The 23,970-nt window shown below is 53.8% G+C and overlaps 1 protein-coding gene across 3 annotated transcripts in view; it reads left to right on the top strand.

Annotated features, from left to right (window-relative positions):
- Positions 1-10,894: 10,894 nt before the first annotated feature.
- The window catches only part of GSE1 (Gse1 coiled-coil protein), a 271,237-nt gene continuing 258,161 nt past the window's right edge, over positions 10,895-23,970 (top strand). For 2 of the 3 annotated variants that reach the window (XM_088136183.1, XM_088136182.1), the window contains exon 1: positions 10,895-13,618. In XM_088136183.1, coding sequence (XP_087992309.1) covers positions 11,294-13,618 — 2,325 coding nt within the window. In that variant the 5' untranslated portion in view covers positions 10,895-11,293. The remainder of the gene's footprint in view (positions 13,619-23,970) is intronic. The other variant, XM_088136181.1, reaches the window with a different exon arrangement.

Raw genomic sequence — 23,970 nt, 5'->3', positions numbered from 1 at the left:
GCTTTATGTGCTCTCCAGGTTGTTACGGCTCATTCAACAGAGCATAGTTTTAAAAGATCCTAGCTCCATGTAATAAGTGAGACCACCCACTGAGTTATGGATATGGAATTTCAGTGTTGACATTCCCCCCACCCCAAATTAGCTCCTTTTCTACTAATGTTGTGTAACAAATGCAAAATAAAATGTCATCTGCAGAGTAGTTCAGGGTATAAAACAACTTATATTCAGGAGATGTGAAGTTATTTATTCATCTGATCTAGGCCTGTGCTAACTCTTCTTGAGGTAGCCCCCTTTTTTAACCATCTGTACTAAATCTAGCTGTTCTACACATTGTGGTTTAGAAGTAGAGTCTTCTTTGACAATGTCTTGTTGACTGGAGATGGGCGGTTGGCCAAACCTGCTGATACGAACCTTGGTGCAATTAACGTAGGATCACCATCACTTTATGCTTTCTAGCAATATGAGAGATTTTTTCCCCTGGAAGCTGATCCTAATACAGCTCAACAAGAAATGGCAGGAGTCAGTTGTGATGGAAAGCAGATTTGGGTTTCTAGAGGAAGCGTCCAGCTGGCCTGGCCAGGACCGCGAGATGTTGGGTAGATGAATGGCAGCTACTTTACAACGGCTTTTTCCCTGGAGGGCCCTGCTGCAATTCTGGGCGGAATTCAACTCTTTTTCTTTTCTCTTTTTTGATCCATGACCGAGAGGAAACACAACGTCTTGTGATGCTGATCTCAAGAATATTCTGCAGAAGCACACAGGGAGAGGATGCAGAGCTACTCCGGCCAACGGCCAGAAAATCTGGCCTTGGGACTGAAAAGGAACTCCGCGTGTCTCTTTCCTGCTTTGGCTTATCTCTGACGCTGCCCATGTTGTCTTCTGAGGGTGTCAGAGCCTGTTTAATGGCAAGGACTGGCACTTTGCCCAGGTGTTCTCAGGTAGTAAGGAACAAGGCTGGTAGTCTGAGACCTTCCAGAGGCTTTCAGCCCAGCCCTCCCACCAGGAAGCTGTTGGGAGAGGTGGGAGTTGTAGTCCAACGTTTCTTGAGGAAGATCAGCAGGTTGGGAAAAGGAGTCGCTGTCTGTAGCAGCATCAGGCTGGGCTTGTGCTATCAATGCGCTCTTGTCTACATGTCCAATAGTCCCCCCCTCTTGAGAAGGTGGGAAACACTGGCAGACAAGATTTGGGGATGAGCACGTGTTATGAAGATGGCAGAACTTTTACGGGCACACCTTCAACAGCCTAAAGATGGCTTTTTCCTTTCCTGGATAGGATCCCCGTTCCTTGAAAACAGGGGGGCTCTGAATGCTCGGTGTCTCCATCCAGGCGCAGCCCTCGCCAGCCTTGGCTCCTGTGCCAGGACTTGGGCGAGCCAGGGAGGAGCGCCTGGCACCTCAGGGCCATCTTACGGAAGTGGGGGCGAAGAGGGAAGGCGAAAGGAGGAAAGATGGCCCTGTGGCCCTGCGGGCACTTTTAAGAGCGAGCCTGCTCCACGGAGAGTAAGGGGCCCGCCAGAGCCGCACGACAGCAAGCCAGAGCGAGCGAGACTTCACAGTTGCCTGCTGTTCTCCAACTTTCCTCTCCTGACCTTGAAGGATGTTGGAGGGTGTCATCTCATCAGCCTTTCCCCAGCCGCTGGGAGATGGGGGGTGCTGGGGGGTGATTTTTCTTCCTGGGGCTGGCTGCCAAGAATAACAGCAGACTCCAGCAGGTCGGCACAGGAAGGGAACGGCTGGGAGCTGATATGTAGTGGGAGCTTTGGAAATGCAAAAACTCCCCCCCCCCCCGATTTCTCCTCTCCTCCACCCCCTTCTTTCCAGTGGCGGGTTGCCAAAGCCCTGCAGAAGGGAGAGGGAGGGAGAAGAAACCCTTTAAAATAAATGCGTCTTGGGGTTTGTTTTCATGTCACTGAAGTGTGTGAAGAACAAAGCAGAGCTGACATATAATTTGGCGGGGGGGGGGGAGAGAAGACTGGGGACAACTTCCCTTCCATCTTGCTCGTACCCGGAGACTTGCTGGAAATGCTGAGTCCACGCAATTCCCACCAGCAGAGGTGGGTGCGCCCCTGGGATGGTGGGGCCAAGGGCATGCTTCTCCGTGGCATGGGGGCGGGACATGCCTCCTGCTTGCTTGGAGAATCCCACCCCTTTCTCTTCTTTCTCCCTCCTTTTTTCTACAAAATGCTGCAGAATCAGGCCTGCAACAGGCTGGCGGGCAGAGAGCTTCCCTCCAGGGCTGTCATCCCATGGGGGAAAAAAAAATGGACTCACCTCCATAAGTAGAGTCCTGAATTTGGATGTTCCCTTTCCTCCTGCTTGGTGGTGGACCACGCTGAAGATCTGGATTTGTTCTGCTCCCCTTGGGCTCGATACTGTGTTGAGGTGGACCTTGCCTGGCTTGGAAGCTGAGCAGGGCCACGCCTGGTTCGTACTTGGATGGGAGGCCACCAAGGTTGTCAGGCCGAATGGGAAGTGGGACAGCACCTCAGAAGAAGGAGGGGCAGCCATCTCCACACCATTGCAGGGAAACAGTACAGATGTGAGCCTGAAATCACCAGAAGCTTGACTTGACTGGGCTGCTTACAGTAAAACAAGAACAAATATTAATTACAGTGCGATAAAAAAACATGTTCATACATAAATAATGTCTTCCAAGATACTGATGTAAATAAAGGTTACGGGAGCATCTTCAAGGTGCCAGCAACCGCAGGGTTGGTTGCCCCTCTTCTCGCCCCACGCAAGTTGGCAGTGCCAGGTCTTCACCCCTTTCCAGAAGTTTGGGAGGGTAGGAGCCCACTGCGCCTTGTGGGGGAGAGTATTCCAGAGGCGGGGGCAACGGCAGAGAAGGCTGTCCTCCTGGGCCCTGCCATTTGACATTCTTTCATCGACGGGGTCCATAACACACCTCCTTTGCCTGGGATGGGTTGAGGTAACGGGGATCAGACAGTCCCTCGGGTAAGCCAGTCCCATGCCAGGTAGGGCTTTTCCCACTCTCAGTCCTCTTCTCCCACGCCTTGCCTTCTCCCTCTCAGGAATCCTGCCTTTTCCTCTCCTACCGCTCACTGCCTCACCTCAAGGCTCCCCTGCCTGGCTGGCCTTGCGGTGACATCACAGCAGTTCGTCCAATCCCCACCAACCGCCTCAGCTCTGCGTTTTGTGGAGCCATTTTGAAAAGGAGAAGCAAACTGTCCCAGTCATAACGTGCCTGTTTATGGAGAGAAAGCCGAATAACATTCAATCCGATAAAGTTGTTTCTCCCATGCTCTCCTCCCCCACCGTGATATTGTTTCCAAGATTAAGGAATCCCAAGGTTGCAGGAACACTTGGACATCTGTCTTTCCCAGTTGTATTCCTGAACTTTTTCTTTTCCAATCGGGGGACGTGCTTTGCAATGAGCACATCTCTGGACTTGTTCCTCTCTGAGTAAAGTTTGGCTCTCTTGGAGGGATTCCTTGGCCAACTTTTTTCCCAGTAAAAACTTCCACCAATTCTTTCAGGAGCATGCCAAAGAAACTCTGGGACATAACTCTTGCTCTCCTGCTACCACCAGGCAGGGAAGCTGCTGAGGCTGGGAGCTTTTCTAGTTTCCTCTCTTAAAATTTGTTACCTTCTGCCTTCTGGAGGTGCCAACGGAGCAACGTTTTGCAAATGTCCCACACCGTTCGTTCGTACAGGCAAAGGCTAATCGCCATTTTCTGGTGTGTGATGGCGAAACCCTGCTCATTTTCTTTACGAGAGATACAGCGATGGGACTGAAGCTCTGTAAAATCTTTCCATCTGTGAACTTGCTAGATTGGTAGGTCTGGAGAGCACCCAGCGCTGCAAATTAGGTGACCCCATTTTAGCTTTGCGCAATGTGCGGTAGCCATCCAAGCTGTCTGTTTACGGCTCAGGGTTTCATGAGAACCCCCCTAATGGTGTTAATGGGATAACCCATGGTTTAGCTCAGTGTTTTTCAAACTTGGCAACTTTGATGTGTGGACCTCAATTCCCAGAGAGTGTGGGATGTGTAGACTTTAACTGTGAGAATGTGTAGACTTCAACTGCCAGAGAAATCTGGGAGTTGAAGTCCACGCATCTTAAAGTTGCCAAGTTTGAAAAATATTGGTTTAGCTGGTCAGAGTTAATCATCTTGCATGAACACAGCTGCCAAGAACAGTCCAATTTAGCATATCCTGTTTGGGGCACGGGATCAACAACCGTGTGAAGAAGCATGTGTGGGACAATAGTAAGCTCGGTGTGCCAGTGTTGGTCACCTGAGAAGCTTGGCCTCCTGGATCAGACCAACAGCCTACTGCCATCCTGGTCTGTATCTTCCTTAAGTCTGTCCCAGACTCTTTTAAACCCAGTTCCTGTATCACACGGAGCCCACACCAAACCAACCAGGAATTCCTTTTTGTGAGCAGTGTCTGAGCTTTTTGAGAAAAGGAAGTGTCTGCTCTTGCATTCCAAGCAGAACAAGATAAATGGAAGAATCCTCTTAAAAAATTTGGAAGGAGGGTCTAACTGCATCTGTTCATGGGGATGCAGTTTCCTGTGTACCAAGGTCATGAGGGCTAGGAACCTAGCTGCTCCCTGCTACTCTGGAGGACTTTAGCACACCAGATTCTGCCCCAGATCCCAGAACTAGTCCTGACCAATCTTAATGGAACAGTGTGAAGTGTTATACACACTTCAGTTTTTTTCTGTTACAGTTCGGGAGCCACTGGAGATGATTTTTTGTTTCGAAAAAGAGTCACCCTCGTTCTTCTGCTCTGACGGAGCACTTTGACACCAGGACTTGACACAAATGCTTTCAAAACCTTGCGCCACACAGAGGGGCTTGGCTGGCTCCTGTCTGTGCAGGCGTGATGCCATACCACGAGCCCCAGCTGCACGCTGACCTCTGGTCTTTCTTCAGGAGGCGAGGGACTGTCCACCTCCCGGGCATCTCAGCTCACTTTCTGAACTTTTCACAAAGGCTTCCTCCAAGTGGCCGTTTGTTTCGCTGATGCCAAGAACTCACATTTCCCCTGCGACCCAAACACGCTTTTTGCACATTGGAGAAAGTACTTACAGTCCCTTCCAAACTTCTAGCTTTTGCTTTCTCACCCTGTTCTTGAGGGCTGGACGAAGACCAGGTATTCTTATCTCAAGCCTGCATCCCTGATGTTCTCAAAACAATGCATTCATGATCGGCTTCCAGGTTTGGAATTATCCAGAAGTAACAGAGTGTTCATTCAGTAAAGCCAGCATGATAACATCTGTTTTCTGCTCCACTGGTTGTGTAGGTAGTTTGCCACAGGCCCAAAAGACGGGTCGAGTTTACAGACAGTGAAAACTTAAAAAAAAAAAATCTGTGTGCAAAGAACATTTATTGAGAAACCAGGAAGCTAAAGGAGGGAGTGACCCCACTTCTCCTGCTTCCCCCAGAGATAATCTTTCTGACGGGCCTTCCTTCTTTTCAAGAGCGACTGTTCTCTAGCTGATGAATGTAAGATTTGGGTTCTGTTTTTTATACAGAGACTGCTAGGGGTGTCTGCAGGGTGTCAAAAAAATCAAGATGGCAGCCCCAATGGTGTGATCCAAGCTCCGCCAATGTGATGCATGTAAAAAAACAGGGGAAGTTTGGTCACACCCTGAGAACACCCAAGTAGCTGGATTCACACTGCATACCAAAGTTAAATGGTGCTGGATAGTTTATGACCCTCTGCGTTGTGCCAACCTAGGTTATTAAATTAATTCAGTAAAGTATTTATTTGTTATGGGGAAGACGGTCTGGTTCTGTTCCTACAAGCATCTTAAATGGATAAGCGGGAAGTGTCGCAGCATCTTGGGACAATGCCAGAAAAGGGCTGTGGCATTTTACATGTTAGGGTTACGTCTAGCCCTAAACAGGTGCAATCTGGCACAGGGTTTAACTAGCTCCCCACTCCTGGAAACCACAAAACTGAATAAATAGCCTTACGTTGCTTATTTGGTCCTCTAAGAGAAAGAGCTGGAGAGAAAGGATGCCTCCAAAAGCCAGCCTTTCTGTTACAGAACTCACGGCCAGCGCCTGGTGGTGCAGCCCACGCCTCCTGAACACTGCTTGCTTGCAGAGGACAAAGCATGCCTATGCTGGCTGGGCAGTGCCCGGGCTGCTAGTGATTACCTGAAACCACCTGGGCAACTTGGCTGGATCAAGCAAACCGTCAGAAAGGACCCATTGCATGCATGGATACATCTGCCCAGAAATGTTGCATTAAGCCAAAATGCGGTTGACCTGTATGTGAATCCAAGCCGTTATTATGAACCATGGTTTATGCAGCGTGGGTAAATAAGGGAGATGCAGTTTCTCCAACGTTTTTAAGAGTCCTTTCGGGGGAGGGGGCTGCAGGACAGGGCCCAAAAAGTCAACGCAACCAACAGGAAGGGCTTCGATCGCACTGTCGCAGCTACCGTCTTGACGTTTTGGAGCCCGTGCTGCAGACGCCCCGGTCCTGAGCCTGCCACTTTCAGGGGCACAGCTTCTCACTCCAGCATTTTCTAAAGTTGATGCAGTTATTTGACTGAAGCCTCTCCAGCCCCAGAAAGCTAAAATAAGAATGGCTAGAAAGGCTGTTGAAGATTCCTCTGTGCTATCCAGGGCCCACAGAGGCCAGGAAAAGAATGAAGGAGTCCCAGCCCACAAAAATTTGCAAAATTTGGAAACCCTACTCCAAACCCTGAAATATACTGTTTTATAAAGAGGAGTAAAAGGCAAACAAACGAAACCCTGTAAAAAATTCTCTGCCCATCTTATCTGCAGCTGTCTTCCTCCTGAGCCAGGTAACCCGCGCATGCTCACCCCAGCTTAGTTTCCAGGGATTCCTTCCCCGTTTTGTTCTGTTTTTTCCAACCAGAGATTAGGCTTGGAATCCGCCCGTGATCCGTGGCCAAGCTGTGGCTCCTTCTAATTCTTCAGAAGCCGCACGTTGGACATGAAGGATCACGTTAGCTCGTGTTTGAAACTCAGCTGTCCCCCACAGCCTTCCCTCTGGCTTGAGCTCGGGCTGTTCTTTGGAAGATGGAAGTGCCGGAGGCTTTGCTGGTGGTAAAATTAGCCTCTGACCGGGCTTGGGGAGAATGTTCCTTCTGGCTTGCCCAGCCTGCTTTCCGTGGCACAGGAGCACCACCTGCGCTCGCTGGCCTTTGCTGACGGCCGGCCCTTCTGCAAATGTCAGCACCTGTTTGCTGTTATTTTTCACCTCCCTCCCAGCTCAGCTTTCCGCCCCGCTAAATATTAATGGGCGACCTCGACGCGACTTTTTGCCCGGCCGAAAGATGCCCTTTGGGGAGTGCTTGGCTTCCTTTCTGGATGCCGCTGCCTCGTTCCAGCTCTGGCAAACAGGATCCATGAGGGCCACCTGTCGGACACTGGCGCGTTGTCCTGTCTGCTCGCTCAGGCGGCACACGGGGAGACTTCTGCCTTTGGCATGGGCGGGAAAGCATTGGGTGCAACGGGAATTGTTCAGGGCCAGGGACCTGACTGTCACTTCCCTGAGCTTCAATCAGCAAGGCCCGGGGCGGGGATTGTGGGAACTGTAATCAAAAACATCTGCCAGGTAGCAGAACAGCTTGGATCTGCAGTAAGTGGCCCGTGACCTGGTGGAAGGGAAATATGTGGCTGCTTTTAGCCCGTGTGTGGAATATTAGCAATAGAAATGCAAACTTTCCACTGAGCTGGGAGCCGAGTAAGTTTGTCTTCATCTCAAAATTCATAGTAATTATAGGGAAAAATGGAATTAAAGATGCGTCGCAGCACCTTGGTGGCCAATCAAGATCCTGCCTTTGGGTCCCACCCTTCTGTTATCCTGAAAGGCAGAACTGATGAGGGCTCAGAAGCGAGATTTAGAAACCTGCCTGGATTTGTCAGAAGCGAAAGGTATTCAGCTAACGAAATCAGACAGATGAATTCAACAAAGGGAGGCTCTGGGTTCTACCTGGTGCAAAAGCTGTGCAGGCTTCCAGTTGGGGGCCAACAGAGAAAAATTGCCCCGTGGAGACCTTTTTGAGGATCAGAGCCTTTCCCCACCCCCGCCCCCTTGCCAACTCTTGATTTCCCAACACTCAAAGCCATAACTATGGTTTACAAACCAGGCTGGCTGTGTTTAGGCAATGTACAAGGCCCAAGTGAACTGCAACGGCTTAGCCTAAGCCAGGTTCATACACCAGGCGAAGAGGTGGTATCCTTTGTGGCTCAGTGTTGTGGGAACTTAAGCATTTGGGTTCAAGTTGTGTAAACCATGGTTCATTTAACCACAGATTAGCATGCTAGTTGAGTTTACAGTTCAGTATATTGGCAAACCCAGCTGGTACTCTGCTGGACTGATGAAGCTGGATAATTCTTCAAGAAAGTATATATTGCAGTACTGCCTTAATTCTGATTGATTGATTCATTGATTGAGGTGAGTTAAAATACTATAAATCAACCTGAGTGGTTGGACAAGGTGTCTAAGGCAGCCTTCCCCAACCTGAAGTCCCCTGGATGTGTCAGGAATCTGGGAGGGGATCTGAACAGATTTGAAGGCTCCCAGTTGGGGAAGTTTGCACTGAAATATTAATACAGTATCTGTTAGAGCACTGTGCAGCAAGAGGGAGAAAAATAAATAAGGCTGTTATTTTCAGTAACTGTGAGCCTAACTCCAGGATATACCACCCCAGGCCATTTGAAGCTTTATAGGACATAATATCAGTGGAAATGGGGAAACAGACCAAGAATTGGTGTAATTCCTTGGCAGGGCTTACAAAACGCAGACCTTTGGACAACTTTGTTCTGCTGCTGGAATTCCATGCCCGAGTCATTTCTCATTCTCTCTTTGCACACTTCTCCCAAGAGCCTGCGTGAAGCTTTTTTCTAGAAGAAGCCCTGCTCTGCTCTAGCTTTAAAAGGGCCCATGGAAAAAATGCGGGGCCTAACTCTGCCATGGTTGGGAGCCCTGGCAAAACTTGCAGAAAGTACAGATCCTTAAAAAGGAGGAGAACCCGAGACCTCCACAAACGCGGCTTGCTCTCCCGTCTAGCCCTCCCCTTGCTTTTAGGTGCCTTGAAGCCTGTAGATCCCTCCTAATACGAAACATCTTTCCTATTCTCGCAGCGGCTTGAGAGAGCCTCCCGCCTCCCATTCCGCTTCCTCCCAAGCCTTTGCTGCCCTCCGGTTCCCGTGGGCAGGCTTGGGCCACCTGCAGGGCGGGGGATCCCTGGCAGAGCAGGGAACTGACTTTGGTCTTTGGGGACGAGGTCATACGATCTGCTTGATTTTGCAGCCAGTTGTGGGGAATATCATGCTTTCAGCACCGGGAGCGATGACATTTCTCCCATGTGCAAAATGCAGCGCAGCTGTTGCGAGCAGCCCAGCTTGCGCCGGGGAGGCCGAGAGCTCTGTATGTGGGTGGGTGGCGCTTGTGTGGGAAAGCTTGTCAGCCAGACACGGGGGGGGGGGGGGGGAGTTCACTGCCTTTGGAGATTTGTTCTCCCCACTTCGCTAATGCCAGGCTCCTGTGGCCATTCCTCCTGGCCTTTGGGCTCACCCTTGTTCTCCTTCAATTTATGGGGGGGGGGATACATGCCCAAGGTCCCAAATCTCCAGGAGACCACCTACCCATCCTGCCTGGGAGCTACCCCCCCCCCCAGCCCAGGATCATGGAAAGCTGTTGCTGGTTGGAGTGGGCTTAACAGGCCCAGCAAAACCATACATTCAACCTACATCTTGTCTTCCTGGTCATGGTGAATTGCAGATCCCAGAATTCCCTGCCAGTTGAGATGCTGCTGCCTGGGAATTCTGGGAGCCGCAAGCCTCTGCCACCGGAAGGGGCCCCGGCTTGGCCACAGGGAGGCTTCCTGAGGCCAAAGATATTGAGCACTTCTTTGCGCAGGAAAGTAACTGTCACATTTGAGGGATGTTGGGTTCTTGACTCAGGAGAATTTGGGGGCTAAATTTAGATCCAGCAGCTTCAATTTGGGCCTGTTTTCCTTCTGGGTCAACTTGAGCCACCTGGGAACTCAGACGAATGGAACTTGCATGGAATTGCATGTGCTCGTTTGCATCGGAGGCTCCCGCAAGAGGGTCTTTGGGGCAGGGCTTGGGAAGGGGATCTTTGCGGCCCCCTCCCGGTCTCATCGAGGCCCTTCCGGCAGAGGAGCCGCGGGGAGAGAAGCAGGGGCGAAATTCGGCCCCGCAAAGAGAGGGGCGAATCCCCCCAGCCCCGGTGGCTGCAGGGCCGGATTCCGCTGGCTGCCAACGCGACTCTCCTGCTGCCGTTCGCGACTGTCGGCGCTGCAGCGCCAGGCGGGCAGGGAGGGTCCCCGGCGACGCCCCGGCCTCTCGCGCCCTCCAGGTGGAATGACCTCCAACCCCCCCCCGGCGCCCGGGTCAGACTCCGCCCAGCCCCCGCTTTCTGCGCGCCGGCGGGGAGGGCTCGCCTTTGGCCCGGGGGCTCCGCTCGCCCGCCCCCCTCGTCGGCGCGCGTTGGAACGGCTCGGCCTGTGGCAGGCTGGAGCGAGCCGGCCCCGGCCCCCTCCGTCAGCCCGAGCTCTCGCCGGCTCCCCGAGGCTGCTGCTCCCGAGGAGAGGGCCGGCCTGGCCGCGCCGCCGCCGCCGGGCCCCCGCGAGGCTCCGGCGGCAGTGGGGCCGGGCTCTGCGGCGGGTCCGAGGGCAGCCCCCTCCCCGGGGCATTTCCTCTCGGCGTCAAGCAGGCGCAGCGGCGACGGGGGCAGCGGCGTCCCCGCGCGCTTTGGCGAGCAGCCCGACCCTCCCCACCGCCTGCAAACTTGGCGGGGGGAGAGCGGAGCGGGCTCCGGCGGGCGCGGGGCTTGGCTTGCTGGAGCAGCGCGGCTGGTGCTGCGGAGACCCACCTCCCGGGAGGAGGGAAAGAGGGGGCGGCCAGCCAGCCAGCCGGCGCGATGGCGCTTCCGAGTTCGCAGCCAAACTTTGCACAGGCGGCGGCGGCGGCGGCTCCTCCGCCCGGGCGAAGTTAACGCTAGAGCGGACGCGGCTGGCAAGCGGCCCCCGCCTTCGGCCGCAGCAGGACAGCCCGCGCCAGCCTCCAACGCCCGGATCCTTCCCACCCGCCTCCCCAGCGCCGGCGGGACCGGCAGCAGCAGCGGCAGCGGCAGCGGCGGCGAGGCTGCAGATGGGAACCCGCTAAGCGCCGCCAACTCCCCGCCCCGAACGCTCCGGCCGCCCGGCGCCTGCAAGATGAGCGACCAGCCCGGGGGAGCCTTCTCCAACCGTCGCCGCCGCCGCCGCCGCCGCCGCCGCTTCTGCTGCTCGGGCGGCGACTCCTCCCGGGCGAAATGAGCGACCATCCGCGGAAGGAGGCGCCGATCTCCCGCAAGCAGCGGCTGATGGCCGCGATCGCGTCCGGGGACGAGTGTGCGGGGGCGCCGCCGGCGAAGAGCCGCTACTGTCCGCCCGCGTCCCCGGCCGCCGCCGCCTGCTCCTCCTCCGGCGCGGCCCTCTGCTGCTTCGTCTGCGGCGGCGGGATCAGCCGGGGCAAGGAGCTGCGGCTGCAAGTGCGGTCGCCCCGCGACAACCAGCCCTTCTTCCCCTTCCTGCAGCACCAGGAGCCGGCGCCCGGGGCGCAGGAGGTGAGCCCGGAGGGCTGCGCCGTGGTCTGCGCCGTCTGCCGCTGCTTCCTGGCCGAGCAGTGGGACTCCTTCGAGCGGGCGCGGACGCCGGTGGAGAAGCGCATGTACTGGCTCAAGCGGCCCTACCAGTGCGAGGGCGCGGCGGCGGCAGCGGCGGGCGGGCTGCGCCGGGCGCCGCAGGAGTGGAACCTCTCCTACGCGCTGGGCGCCGACGAGCAGCGGCGTCCCAGCCGCAGCCGCAGCCCCAGCCCGCTCGTCGGCCAGGAGCCCTGCGGCGCGCCCGGAGCGGGGCCAGCCGGCGAGTCCTCGCTCTCCTCGCTCTCGGACGACGAGACCTTGTCGGAGGCCGAGCCGCGCTCCCCCGGGCCGGGCAGCGGCGCCCGAGGCAGCCCCGGGGCCGGGCGCGCGGAAGAGCGCGACGGGCCGGGCGCGCATCTGGCCGCTCGGGCCCGCCAGGGGGGCCAGCTGCGGCCGCCCCCGGAAGAGGCGGGGGCGGCCATCCCCTTTCACCCGGGGAACGGGCTGCCACTAGCCCCGAAGCCTCGCAGGAAGCGGCCGCGGCCGGCGCGGCGCCGGGGAAGCGGGGAGCCCCTCTGGAGCGCGGCGCGCGGGGCGGCCATGGACAGCCTTGGGCGCTCGCCGCCGGAGCCCGGCCCCGAAGCGCGGCGCGGCGAGGGCGCGGCGGGCGAGCGGCCCTGGGCGGGGGGCCGCGGCCGCCGGCCGCCGTCGGACTCCTGCTCCTCGGAGGAGAGCGAGATCCACATCGCCAGCGACGAGGAGCCCCGGGCGGCGTGCGGCAGCAGCAGCGGCGGGGGAGCCGCGGCGGGTGGCGGCGCGCTGGCCTGCTACGTCTGCGGCTCCCCCCTGGCGCCGGGCTCGCAGCAGCGCATCCACGTGCAGAAGCAGGAGAGAGCCTCGACGGCGCCCTTCTTCCCCTTCCTGTGGCTCCACAGCCCGCCGCCCGGCGCCCTGCCGCTCAGCCCCGCGGGCAGCGCCCTGGTCTGCCCCTGCTGCCACGCCTCGCTCATGCAGCAGTGGCACAGCTTCGAGGGGGCCGACGTGCCCGTCCTGCAGAGGCTCTACGTGGTGCCCCTGGCGGCCGCGCAGCCGCGGCGGGCTGGGCCTGCTGGAGAGGAAGGGCCTCCCGGGGCCCCGCTGCCGCGCTCCCCGGAAGCCTGCTACCTCTGCGGCGAAGACTGCACCCGGGACGGGCGCGCCGTCTCGGCCAGGGCCCCCAACGGCAGCTCCAGGGCAGCCATGCACTTCCCCTTCCTCAGCCTGCTGCCCTGCCCCCCGCGCGCCAGGGGCCCCAACAAGCGCTGCCAGGTGCGCAGCTGCCCCCGCTGCTACGCGGTGCTGCAGGACGTGTGGGCCACCTACTGTGCCTGCCGCAATGAGCAGTGCATCACCTCCGTGCAGAGCTTCCTGGGCAGGTACCACCAGGTCTTCGCCACAGCTGGGGAGGCCGAGGGCCCTCCCCGGCCCCCGAGCTCGGCCCAGCCAGGCCTGGCCTCTGGCTGCTACATCTGCGGTGCCCAGCTGGGCCCCAACAAGGAGTTCCAAGTCAGCGTCAACCCTCCTCCGGGCCGCTTTGGCGAAAAGGACCCCTTTTTCCCCTTCCTCGTGGTGTATCCGCCGGCCCCGCGGGCCAGGCCGGCCGATGCCACGGGGACTGTGGCCACCTGCGTGCTGTGCTACCACGACCTCTTGGGCCAGTGGCTGCACCATGAACGAGGCGGCGCCCAGCATCCGAGCAGCGCCTGGTCTCGGCAGTACAAGGTGGACACCTTCGCTTGCTTCTTCTGCCGACAAGAGAAGAAACGGCGCCTTGGATTAAAAGCAGTGCAAGTGGCCAGGCTGCCCGTCTTCTTGGGTTCCTTCCGGGGGCCGGGCAGTTTGCTGGTGGACGACGGCAAGCGGCTGACCATTGGCGCTTGCCCCGAATGTGCCGTGCTGGTGCTCGCAGGCAAATCGGCTGTGGCCAGGGATCTTTTTGCTCTGCCTGCAACCGCACCGCTCTCTCTCCAAAAGGTAAGCTTCTGGTTGGCCTTCTGCGGGGGGTGGCGCAGTTGCCTGGCACTGCTGTTGGAAAGGCCCTGGCTCTCCAGCGGGTGCCATGCTAGGGGCTTTTTAGCCAAGACGAATCTCTGGCTTTGAGGTTCACCCAATGGATTTCTCTCCAGGTGTGTAGGCGAGCGGCAGAGTGTTATCTGTACTAAAGGAAGCACATAAGCGCACCACGTTCGCAAGACTTGTTTGTTTCTAAATGTGGGTGCTGTTCTAGTCTTGCGTACTCATCCTTTGGGCCCCCCTTGGAAAACACCATTGCTGTCCAGCTCAGGGCAGGGCATCATTTGTGGAGGGAGCAGAGAAGCGAGCGTGTCACGTTTTGCCAGTCCAGTCCGCCTTTGGTTCCTGCGAAAGACAGGTGTCCCTTCCAGATCCAGAGCAACCCCCCAGCAGAGTCTCGTTCGTCATCGTTCCCAGCCAGCGAAGCGATGGAGACACACAGGACTGACTTCCTTTCTGCCTAGTAGCTGGAGAGCAGAGCACTTCCTTGTGGTTTGGATTCTTGACAGCAAAGGCCTTAAGAGGAAATCCATAAAAGTTGCCCTCTGTTCTTTGCGAGAAAACGGTTCTGCTCAGCTGTAAAGCAAGGGAGCACCAAACGCAAGCCCTGGTTGATCTGACCGGTTTCGTTCTTTGTTGCCCTCTTAAGCAAGCAAACAAGAAACACGGTTTGTAGGGCCCCTTTGCGTGATTGCTCTGAGCAGCGGCCACAGGTGGTCTAGCGAGAGTTGCTTTGCGGGCCACAGAGGATGCTTTAACAAGAAAAAAACATGTGCGGGGCTGTCTTCTCTGCGGTAGCCTCCACTCTTTGCGACGCTCCCCCCAGAGAGGTGTGCAGCTTCCATCATTATGAAAAATTGTTCTGTATCAGCAAGACTCTGTCCCTGGTGGATTGAGGAATGGCACCTATCGTAGGGACTGACCTGTAGATGTTTAAGCTTTGTTGGTATTACTGATAATAAAATAAATTTAGTGCAGGGTTAGGCTGTGCTGTCACATTCAGTGGGAGAGGTTAGGAACTATTGCAGGTGGGCCATGATGGAACACCTAACCCACCTGAGATGTTTCATTTTCTTTTCTCCTTTATATGGCCGTTACTATGTTTTAGCATATTAAAGTACAGGAAGTCCTTGTTTAGCAACCACAATTGGGACTGGCAACTTGGTCAGTAATCCAAGCAGTCGCTAAGTGAAACTGCGACTCTGCTCCCAATCTTCCTTCAAGCTTTCCTTTGCCTTACTGACCTGCGAAGGTCATCAGTGCGAGGATTGGTTGTAAAGTTACTTTTTCATCACCGCCATAACTGCGAACTGTCGCTGTAGAAGGCAGTCACTAAACGAGGACTCCCTGTATATGCAGCCTACAAAGTTGAAAGGAACGGGAATTTGGGAGAGTTCACCTACCATTCTGCAGTCATTTCTAATGATTGTTCTGTGTGCTTTTATGTCAGCCTTTCCAAATGTGCCCAACATGGTGAATAAAAAGAAACCAAGCCCGAAGTGTGGCATCGCTTTGCATTGCTCCGCTGCTCATCCCATCACTGCAGTGGTCTAGACTTTAAGGTATTTGGTAGCCATGGAAGAGCGCACTGTTGCTTTCCAGTTTCAGTGTTCCTGAAGGGTGCAGGGTGTATTGCTTTCACCATTGAAAAACGGGGTGGTGGTGCCCCTGACACCCAAGGGTGTAGAGAGCCAGGCTTTCAGGCTGCTCACGAGGTGGCCGGGGTATTGCAGACAGGCCGCTCCCTCTTGGCCCATGAACTTCAAAGGCATTGGGAAGTTTCCCTGACCAATGGAAACCCGTTTCTTGATTGAAGGGGGATTCTGGTTCTGCTGGGGAGTGGAAAGAAACCGGAACCCAGGGATCCTTTGAATGAGAGCTTCTCCAACCTGGAGCTCTGGGCCTTAAAATACCTTCAGAATTCTACATGCCTGTGAACTGGGAAGCTTCACGATACCAGTGGCCATGTTGGGCCATAATGGAAGACTGTGACAGGAATAACTTGGACAGGAGCTGGGCTCATCTGATGGTACCGTTGAGTGGAACGGTGAGGAAGAAGAGGCTTTTTGGAGTTTCTCTTCTGCGGTGAAGATTTCATTTGGAAGTCAGGGACCTTAAAGTGGTCCTATTGGTTCAGGGCAGGTGGTTTGAAAGTTAGGGGCTTTGAGCCTATCAGAAACTTTGATTGATTATGTGCTGTTAAGGCAGTGTCAGCTCTTGGTGACCACAAAGATAGACTTCTCCAGAATGATCTGTCTCCAACCTTGTCCTTCAGGTCTTCTAAAGGTGCACTCACCCCTGCTGTAACTGAGTCCATCTGCCTTGCTGCTGGTTGTCCTCTTCTTCTCCCTCCTTCCATGAATCACCTTTAGGGGGCTGTTTACTAAAACCACGCCACTTTGGTGGCCGGTGATGAGATCTGTGAGCTGTAGACCAGAAGAAAGGAAGACCAGCACTGCTGGTTCAGGCCAAGCCCATCTAAGTCCAATCTTGGTTTTGCTCAGGGCCAGGAGATGCTCTTGGTGGAAGCAGGAGGTGGTCCCACTGTTTCCCTGCAATGGGTATTTGAAGCCATGGGCATTTGAGAAGGGGCCGTATCTCCGCCAGAGCAGAACGTAGCTTTTGCATGCAAACGTCTGCATTGTCAATTAAAGGTGTGGAGAATGGTTGGTCCCCTTCACTGAGATTTGGAGAAGGAAGTGACGTCAGTCCTAAGACATCCTGCCCCAGATGAGCTGCTGATCAGCCACTGATCTGGGACAAGGTGTTTTTCCTCTGCCTTCTTCCTGGAGGTCTTCAGTGCTGGTCAAGCCATCTTAGCATCCTGGTTGCACCGGAATTTGCTCCTTCTGCCCCTGACAGGCCCCTGCTCCCCTCTAGTGTTTCAGTTTTGATTTGCTGAAGCAGCAGCAGCTAAGAAGCTGTCCTGGGGTGGCCAGAAGGAAGAGAGATAAATGTGACGAGCCGGGGGACAGGGAATCCGCAGGACGCTGCTGCTTCTGCGATGTTGGCGAATGGCCCAGGTTGCTGAGAAGGTGAGCCCTGACGCTGCCCTGCCCGTGTTAATGGCTTCCCCCTGTTCTGCTTTGGGAACCTCTGCCTGGTTTGTAAACCACGGCTTGTGCTTTAGCCTCTTGTGCAAACCCAGCCCACTGTTCTTCCTTCAACAAACCATGGGCAATTAAATCATGGCTTAGTGCAGTGCACATACCAGGCCTGGGGAAGCCCCCAATCTGGTGTCTTCGGTCTGTGTTTTGTGGGCTTGCTGGTCTAACTCTGCGTAAGCCATTCCCTCTGAGCAAACAGGAGCTTCCCCGGTTGAGAAGAACCAAATCCAGTGATTTTAAAATCATTGAAACCCTCACGTTGCCTGGGGGCTTGCTAAAGGAGGTGGTGGCCCCACAGCATGCAACAAGCAGTGGGCACAGGCATGGGCATGGGCTGCCCCAAACCTTGGCTGGCCAGCGGTTTATTTTCCAGGCAGGGAGGAAGCTGGTTGGGGTAGATCCTTGACTCACTGCTGTTTCTTTCCCTCCCTGGTTAATGTCATGAGTTCACAGAGGGCTCTGTGTGTGTGTGTGCGCGCGTGCGCGTGTGTGTTCTCTGCTAGGGCAGGGAACAGGTGGTGCTAGAGGATCCCCAGCCCCCGCATGAAGGATTGCAGAGCCTGTCTGTCATCGCACAAATATCAGCGGGAGACGTCCACATCTGTTTCCCCGTAGCATTTGTTATCGAGAAGGAAGGGGGTGGGAGGGTCAGATAAATGCTGCGCAGCACCCCGAAGCCCGTGGCTCCCTGCCCGCCGGAGTGAGTGCTTGGCTAGGAAGTCCGGTGGCCTTCTGTTCCACCAACAAATAATGCCCCAACTTCTCCACTTTCCGGGAGGGAAGAAACAAACTGTTGTGTCACAGCCCCAACGTTTTCTCCGCCCTTTGCTCTCTAACAGGCCGCTGGGCTGCCAAACAGCAGTTCCTGCTTATTTTGGCAGCCCGGACAGCATCTGTTTCGGGAAAGGCCTGTGAAAAATTCTCCATTCGGCTCTGGCCTGACTCACCGCGGGCGGCTCCCGAGGCTCTCCTTCACGCGAGGAAGCGGGAGACGGGCAAGGGGCACCGAGGTTGGCGCAAGACATCCTGGAAGTGCCAAACGAAGCGGGGAAGGCAGTGTGGATGTTGGAAAGCCTTGCGGGTGACGCTCACCAAAGCCGCGTCACATGGTTGAAAGCTCGGGGGCAGTTTGGACTTCTTGTTTGGGTGGATCATTCAGTAGCGCAGCGAGGTGGAACTCTTTCCCGCGCTTCTGGAAGTCCTGGTCAAAGCAGGCGCCAGAGCCCCGATCTGTTTCTCCAGGCGCTGTTCCAAGAACGCCCAGAGGCTCAGATTAGGACGGTCGTGATCACTCATCCCTGGTCTGCTCAAGGAAGGCCACGGATTCGTCCAACCTGGTGCAAGCGCGTCTTGTTTCAGTCTCTTCTACTTTCACATTCTTGAAAGCTGGACACTTGATTGAAAAGAGACTTAGGGACACCGAACAATGCCTTGCGCCTGGCTGAATTATGGGTCTCTCTGATGTGCATCGTCTTGCAGTGACTGGCAGATAAAGAGCAGCAGGTCAAATGCTGTTCGGAGGTTCAGTTGTTGGGAGAGGCGTAAAGGCAGGTTTCAGCCGTTTGCTGGTTTCAAACACTTCCTGGTCATACTTTGCAAAGAGCGATTCTCTTACATGGGTACCTGCTACAGAATAGGCTGTTTTTTTTCCGGAACTGGGTTTTTCAGAAGAAAAATACAAGTTGCCATTCTCAGCCTGTGGACTTCAAAGCTGATTAGGAAAAGCTCTGAGCTTAGGAGATGCAACTTCTTTGTAGCTTGGCTGAGTTTTTCCCTGCTGGAAGGTCCAGGTTTAAGGCTCCATCTGGCCCCTCGCTTTGCTAGAGCAGAAGGCTCTAAATTCTGCAGAAGGCTCCCAGTTCTGCGTTCAAGAGTTTCCAGGTTTAGTCACGGGTGGGATCAGAAAACTCCAGTTTGAAACCTGGGAGAGCAAAGACACGTTGAACTCCAAGCTAGCCAGTGGCCCTGTGTGTTGCACAGACTCAGTCTGTGGGGTTGGGTAGGGCATGTAAACCCAGAGGATTAGGTTCATTGGTTAAACCATGGGGTAGTTAATAAGTATAGGCTTGATTGTGGAGATTCACGCTGGTGTGCCTTTGTGTAAGGCAGCTTTATTTTGAATTCACACTTTTCTGTGCAAAGGAGCATGGAATGCATTCAAGCCCAAGGCTATGTTCTCAAAACTGTCTGAATTAGTAAAATGAACAAGTGTGGGAATATGTCATGGGAATTCAGAATCCAGCCTTTGGTGTCTAATCTGGAAGAAGTCAGATTTTGTCCACTGTGTGATCTAGCAAGCAAGCGAGCAGTTTAATCCCTTGCCGGTTCTAAAGGATCCCTCTTTTCTTGGGATCTCCTCTCCTGGCCTGGTGCTCTATGACTGGATTGAGCTGCAAAGGCCTCTGCCAGCTGGCCTTCTGGGTATTGTAGTCCTGCACATCTGGAGGATGCTGTCTTTGAAAAGGCTGGGACAGAGTCGTATGTAACGCTAGGTTTTCCTAAAAGCTTGCTCTGACCTTTATCCTTTTTGGCAGCCCCTGCAAGGACAAATGTTTAAAATTTCTAGGTCCGAGCCTCCCAACGCCAGTGCCCTTTGGCAACGGGTGGGCAGACTGTCAAAGCACCTGCTGCTGTTTCCTGGATCTGTCTCCAACCCCTGCGCCCGCCCCTTCTGTACATTTTCCTTTCGCAAAAGCTCTTCTCAACCGTCTGGTATGGCCAGAACGTCCAAGAGGCTAGACTTCATTCAGGACAGAGCCTGGTTCTTTCAGAGAATGTTTCGTCCAGTTGGGCGCTTCTGTTCTCTTCTTCAGCTGACATCCTTCAGGTGGTGCTTGTGTGGCTTGCGATCCTTTGAAAAGGCTTTAGGATTCTGTGCAAGTCAGGCAGTGCCTCTGCAAGGATTTGTTCTTCTTTTGGTCCAGAGAAAGCGAAGCGTTTGGCCGCGCACCATTGGCCCACGGCGGGCCTCACAGTTAAAGGACAATGCTACATGCAGACACTTCTTTGCTTCTATGACTCTGGAAAACTGAACCTGGTTAATGCTTAACAGTTTGCAGTTAGGAGATGAAAAGAGGGCCGTAGCTACTTGGGGAAGAATGGATTTGGTTTACAGGAAGTGTTAGGAAAAGGCTTCTGGCTTGGACAACAGGGGTTGGGAACTTAATGGCCTTCCAAATGCAGCTGAACTACAACTCCCAGCGTCCCACACCATTGCCCCATAGAGAGGAGCTGCTGGGAGTTGCAGTCAAGCAACGTGGGAGGTCGGGGCTTTTCTATCCCTTCTCTGGAGGTGTCCGAAGGCTGACCATCGCAAGTGTTTGCTGTTTAGAGTGATTTCCCTGCTACCTTTTCTGCGTTTACTAAAGAGAAAAAGTTGTGAAGATCTGGACCACGAAGGCTGCGTGATGTGGAGCCAGCCGAGATGCTCCAGCGGTTCAAGGGAGTTAGCTGGAACTTTGCATCATGTCGGATTTGAGCAGCTTGGCAGTTTGGGACTGGCAACGGTTTTCAGATGGCACAGCGAACCCTGCTTTAATTCTGTGCCCTTCTGGTTTGTTGCTTTTTTAATTCAAATTTGCACCTATAATCTTCTAGCAAACCTAGCCTGGTTGCAAAAAAATAATGCCTCAACAGTGTTAAAAGGAGTTCTGGTCATCCTCGTTTAGCGACTGCCTTGTTTAGTGACCCTTCGCAGTTATGATTGTGATGAAAAAGTAACTTTGTGACTAATCCTTGCCTTGATGACCTACGCAGGTCTGTAAAGCAAAGGAAAGTTAAAGGAAGATTGTAAGCCCAGTTGTGGTTTCACTCCGCGACCGTCTTGCTTAATGACCAAGTTGCCAGTCCCAATTGGGGTCACTAAACGAGGACGACCTGTAAAGGTTTCATCAGCCCCCAACTCAGAACAGAAGAATGGGATCTTCCATGTGACACAGAGATGATTGTACTGAATCGTTATTGTTTTTAGTATAGATTTTAAAACACGGTCTTAATTCAGGCCGGGTGGATTTCAGCCTTATGGTATCTACTGTAATCCAGCTCCAGAGTTCATCAGCCACAACCAAGGGGTAGGAGGAAACCCAAGAATCGGGCCTGTTCTTTTAGAAAAAGTGTGTGTCTTTACAGGAGCGCTTAGCCAAAAAAAATATTTTCAGTATCAGAATTTGAGCTCAAAATTCTTTGGCACCAAAATTCACTCCTGGGTTCCTTTCAAGGTATCTTAATTTCACCATTTTTTTAAAAATCTTTTTAATTGTGGCTGTTGTTTCGGTGGGGAGACAAAGGTTTCTTTAGTTCAGGAGGTTGGGGAAATATTTGTTTACTTTTTAAAAGGGAAACATCTCTTTTTATTTATCTATTTTACACATAGACAATTAACAAGAGAATCTTTCACCTTAAAAAAAGATTAAACATAGGGAAATCTTTAATTTTAATTAATTTTTAAAAAATTATTTTAATTAATTAAATGATTAAAAATGAACTTTTTAATTTTAATTAAAAAATAAGAAAATAGGAGGAGGAAGGGGTATTAGGTATGTTTGCTGCTTTGAGTTATTTATGAAAAATGATAAGGGCGGGGTAAAAAATCAGACTGAAAATACTAACTAAGGAAGAAGGAGGGAGGGAGGGAGGGAGGGAGGGAAGGAAGGCAGGAAGGCAGGAAGGCAGGAAGGCAGGAAGGAAGGAGAAGGAGGGAGGGAGGGAGGAAGGGAGGGAGGGAGGGAAGAAGGAAGGAAGCAAGCAAGCAAGCAAGCAAGCAAGCAAGAGAAGGAAGGAAGGAAGGAAGGAAGGAAGGAAGGAAGGAAGGAAGGAAGGAGGGAAGGAGGGAGGGAGGGAGGAAGGGAGGGAGGGAAGAAGGAAGGAAGGAAGGAAGGAAGGAAGGAAGGAAGGAAGGAAGGAAGGAAGGAAGGAAGGAAGGAAGGAAGGAAATAGACCTTATCTTTTCTACTTACCAGTAGTCAACTTGATGGTTGGGTCTTGGTGGGCAGGGTGGCGAATTAGGTTTTCTTTTAATAGCTGGTCCTCGTGGGACTGACGGCGTAGGGAATTTCTCTTTGGCTTGGAGAGATCTCCCATCTCCCATCTTCATGAGGACAATTTGTGGGAAACTGAAGCAATTCAAGGGGGAGAATCTGGAGCTCTCCGGTCTGTGTGTGGGGCTGTGTTTCCGCTGGTTGGCAGCCAAGCTAATTTCTGCATTTCACAGCCCACTAATGCCCATCTGCTCTTTCACTGCTGTGGCACACTTGCCCACCAAGGCCATTAAGTGATGCAGCCTTGCAGATCGATGCAAAGGAAACTGAGTGGACCATTGGGGAGAAGCCCCCTCCCTGGCCCTCCCGGGTTGAATGTAAAGGCAGACAGTGGGGCTCCAGTGCCCCACTGCGGTGGTGGAAGCTCAGGTGGACCTCGCAGGGTGGCTGTGGACACAAATGAGGCCAGAGGTACGGAGTCTTAAATCTGCCAGAAAATGTTTTTGGAACATGAGAATTCGGCTGATCTCAGAGTTGCTACCCTAAAATAGAAAGGGGGGAGAGTTTAGGTGCTCTCTCTGTCCCCCACCCCTCCAAGAAGTTTGTCTCTGAAGCTCTAAAGCAGTGTTTTTCCAACTTGACCCCTTTAAGAGGGGTGGACTTCAACTCCCAGAATTCCCCAGCCAGCATAGCTGGCTGGGGAATTCTGGGAGTTGAAGTCCACCCCTCTTAAAGGGGCCAAGTTGGAAAAACACTGCCCTAAAGGGATTGCCATTCTATAGACCCAGCCGGACAAGATGACCGAATAGCAGTTTCTCCTCTCCCATCTATTTACAGCAACAAAACATTTATGATCCATTTCTGGGAAAGATTTCAGGCGCCACCTTCCGCTTCGGATGGTGCTAGAAAGGAAACGGATAGCATTAAAAAAAAAGACCCACACAAAACCAGAAAGCGTTCCAAAAGCAAGGGGCATCAGGTGCACAAGCCTGCAAGTCTACTCAGAAGTAAGTTTCCCTTCTCTTAATTGTCTGCTGCCTTTTCCCTGCATCCCTGCCCAGAAGCGATCGGTCGACGGAGCGCAGCTTATCTTTGCAGGTAATGATGTGTAAGATTGCCTTCTCCCGGTTGCACATGCAGTCCTAGAACTTTGCAGAGATCGCTGGACTCGCCCGTAAATCTCTCGGCTCCGCTCTTAGGCTTTACTCAAGCAGATAAAAAGCAGTTGAGGTCCTTTATGCAAGAGGAAGCGTGCAGCCGGAACGGCAGACTGAGCTTGTTAATTTACCATTATCGTGTTACTTTCGCCCTTAATTGGAGAACAGGCGTCCCCTGAGCATGTGTAGAAGATTTCCTGAGAAGGAAAATAAATACAGAAGCAAATGGAATTGGGGAAGGCGAGTCTTCCGGGCAGTTTATTGATTTCAATTGTTCCTTCTTTTTCTTCCCGAGCAGGACTGCCCTTTGGGAAGCGCGTCATTTCGCTATTCCAAATGCTTCGGCGTTGCGGTCCCGGATCATGGGTGACCGTTGGTGGGTTCGCTTTCCGTAGAGAGCTGCTCAGCTGCCGGAGGAAGGTGGTCCTTGGGTGGCTTCAGAGCCTGGCACCCGGGCAGAGGTTGCGGGAGCCAACGGAGACAGATTCCCCATTCATGCAGATCTGAACGAGGGGATTGACCTGTCCGCTGATGTCACTGTCCAGCTGGGCTCGTGCAGCCGTTGCTGTGGCCCAGACAGGCTCTCTTTGTTGGCCTGGCCCTTTGGGCTGGGGGGGAGCGTGAAGCAGTTCTGCTTTGGCAGGCTGGGGGTTCCTTCTCCAACAGCTGGAAATGGGAGATGCTTCAGAGGCTCCAGCTGAGAGGACTTGCAGCCTGTGGCTTGTAGCTGCAGGGCTGCTGCAGCAAAAATGGCTCACCCTGATGCCAGCCTTCCAGAACACCCTGGCACTGGCCCTGGCACGATTCAGCTTCCTTAAATAGGCAGGTTTCTGCTTTAGGGTTACGAAGAGAGGCTTGGTAGTGCTTTCTGCTGGCACCTCAAAAACCAGAGAGATGCAGAATAATGTTTCTGCTCATTGGGGGTGGATGAGTGACCACAGGGCAGGGGGGGGGCTATTTCCTTGCGTAGCCTTCTGCTCCTCGGTCTAGCCAAGCCAGAATCAGTTTTGCAAAATAGAAATGAAGACCACCAGGAATAATGCGGAATGAGACCGTTTATGCCCCTGGACCTG

This window comes from Python bivittatus, unplaced genomic scaffold, assembly GCF_059951505.1.
Source record: "Python bivittatus isolate LINGU-HERP-01145 unplaced genomic scaffold, Pbiv_v1 ctg000190_np1212, whole genome shotgun sequence".
In the NCBI taxonomy this organism is placed as follows: Eukaryota; Metazoa; Chordata; class Lepidosauria; order Squamata; family Pythonidae; genus Python; species Python bivittatus.
The sequence above is the reverse complement of the archived record's forward strand: the minus strand, read 5'-3'. Positions and strand labels throughout refer to the sequence as shown.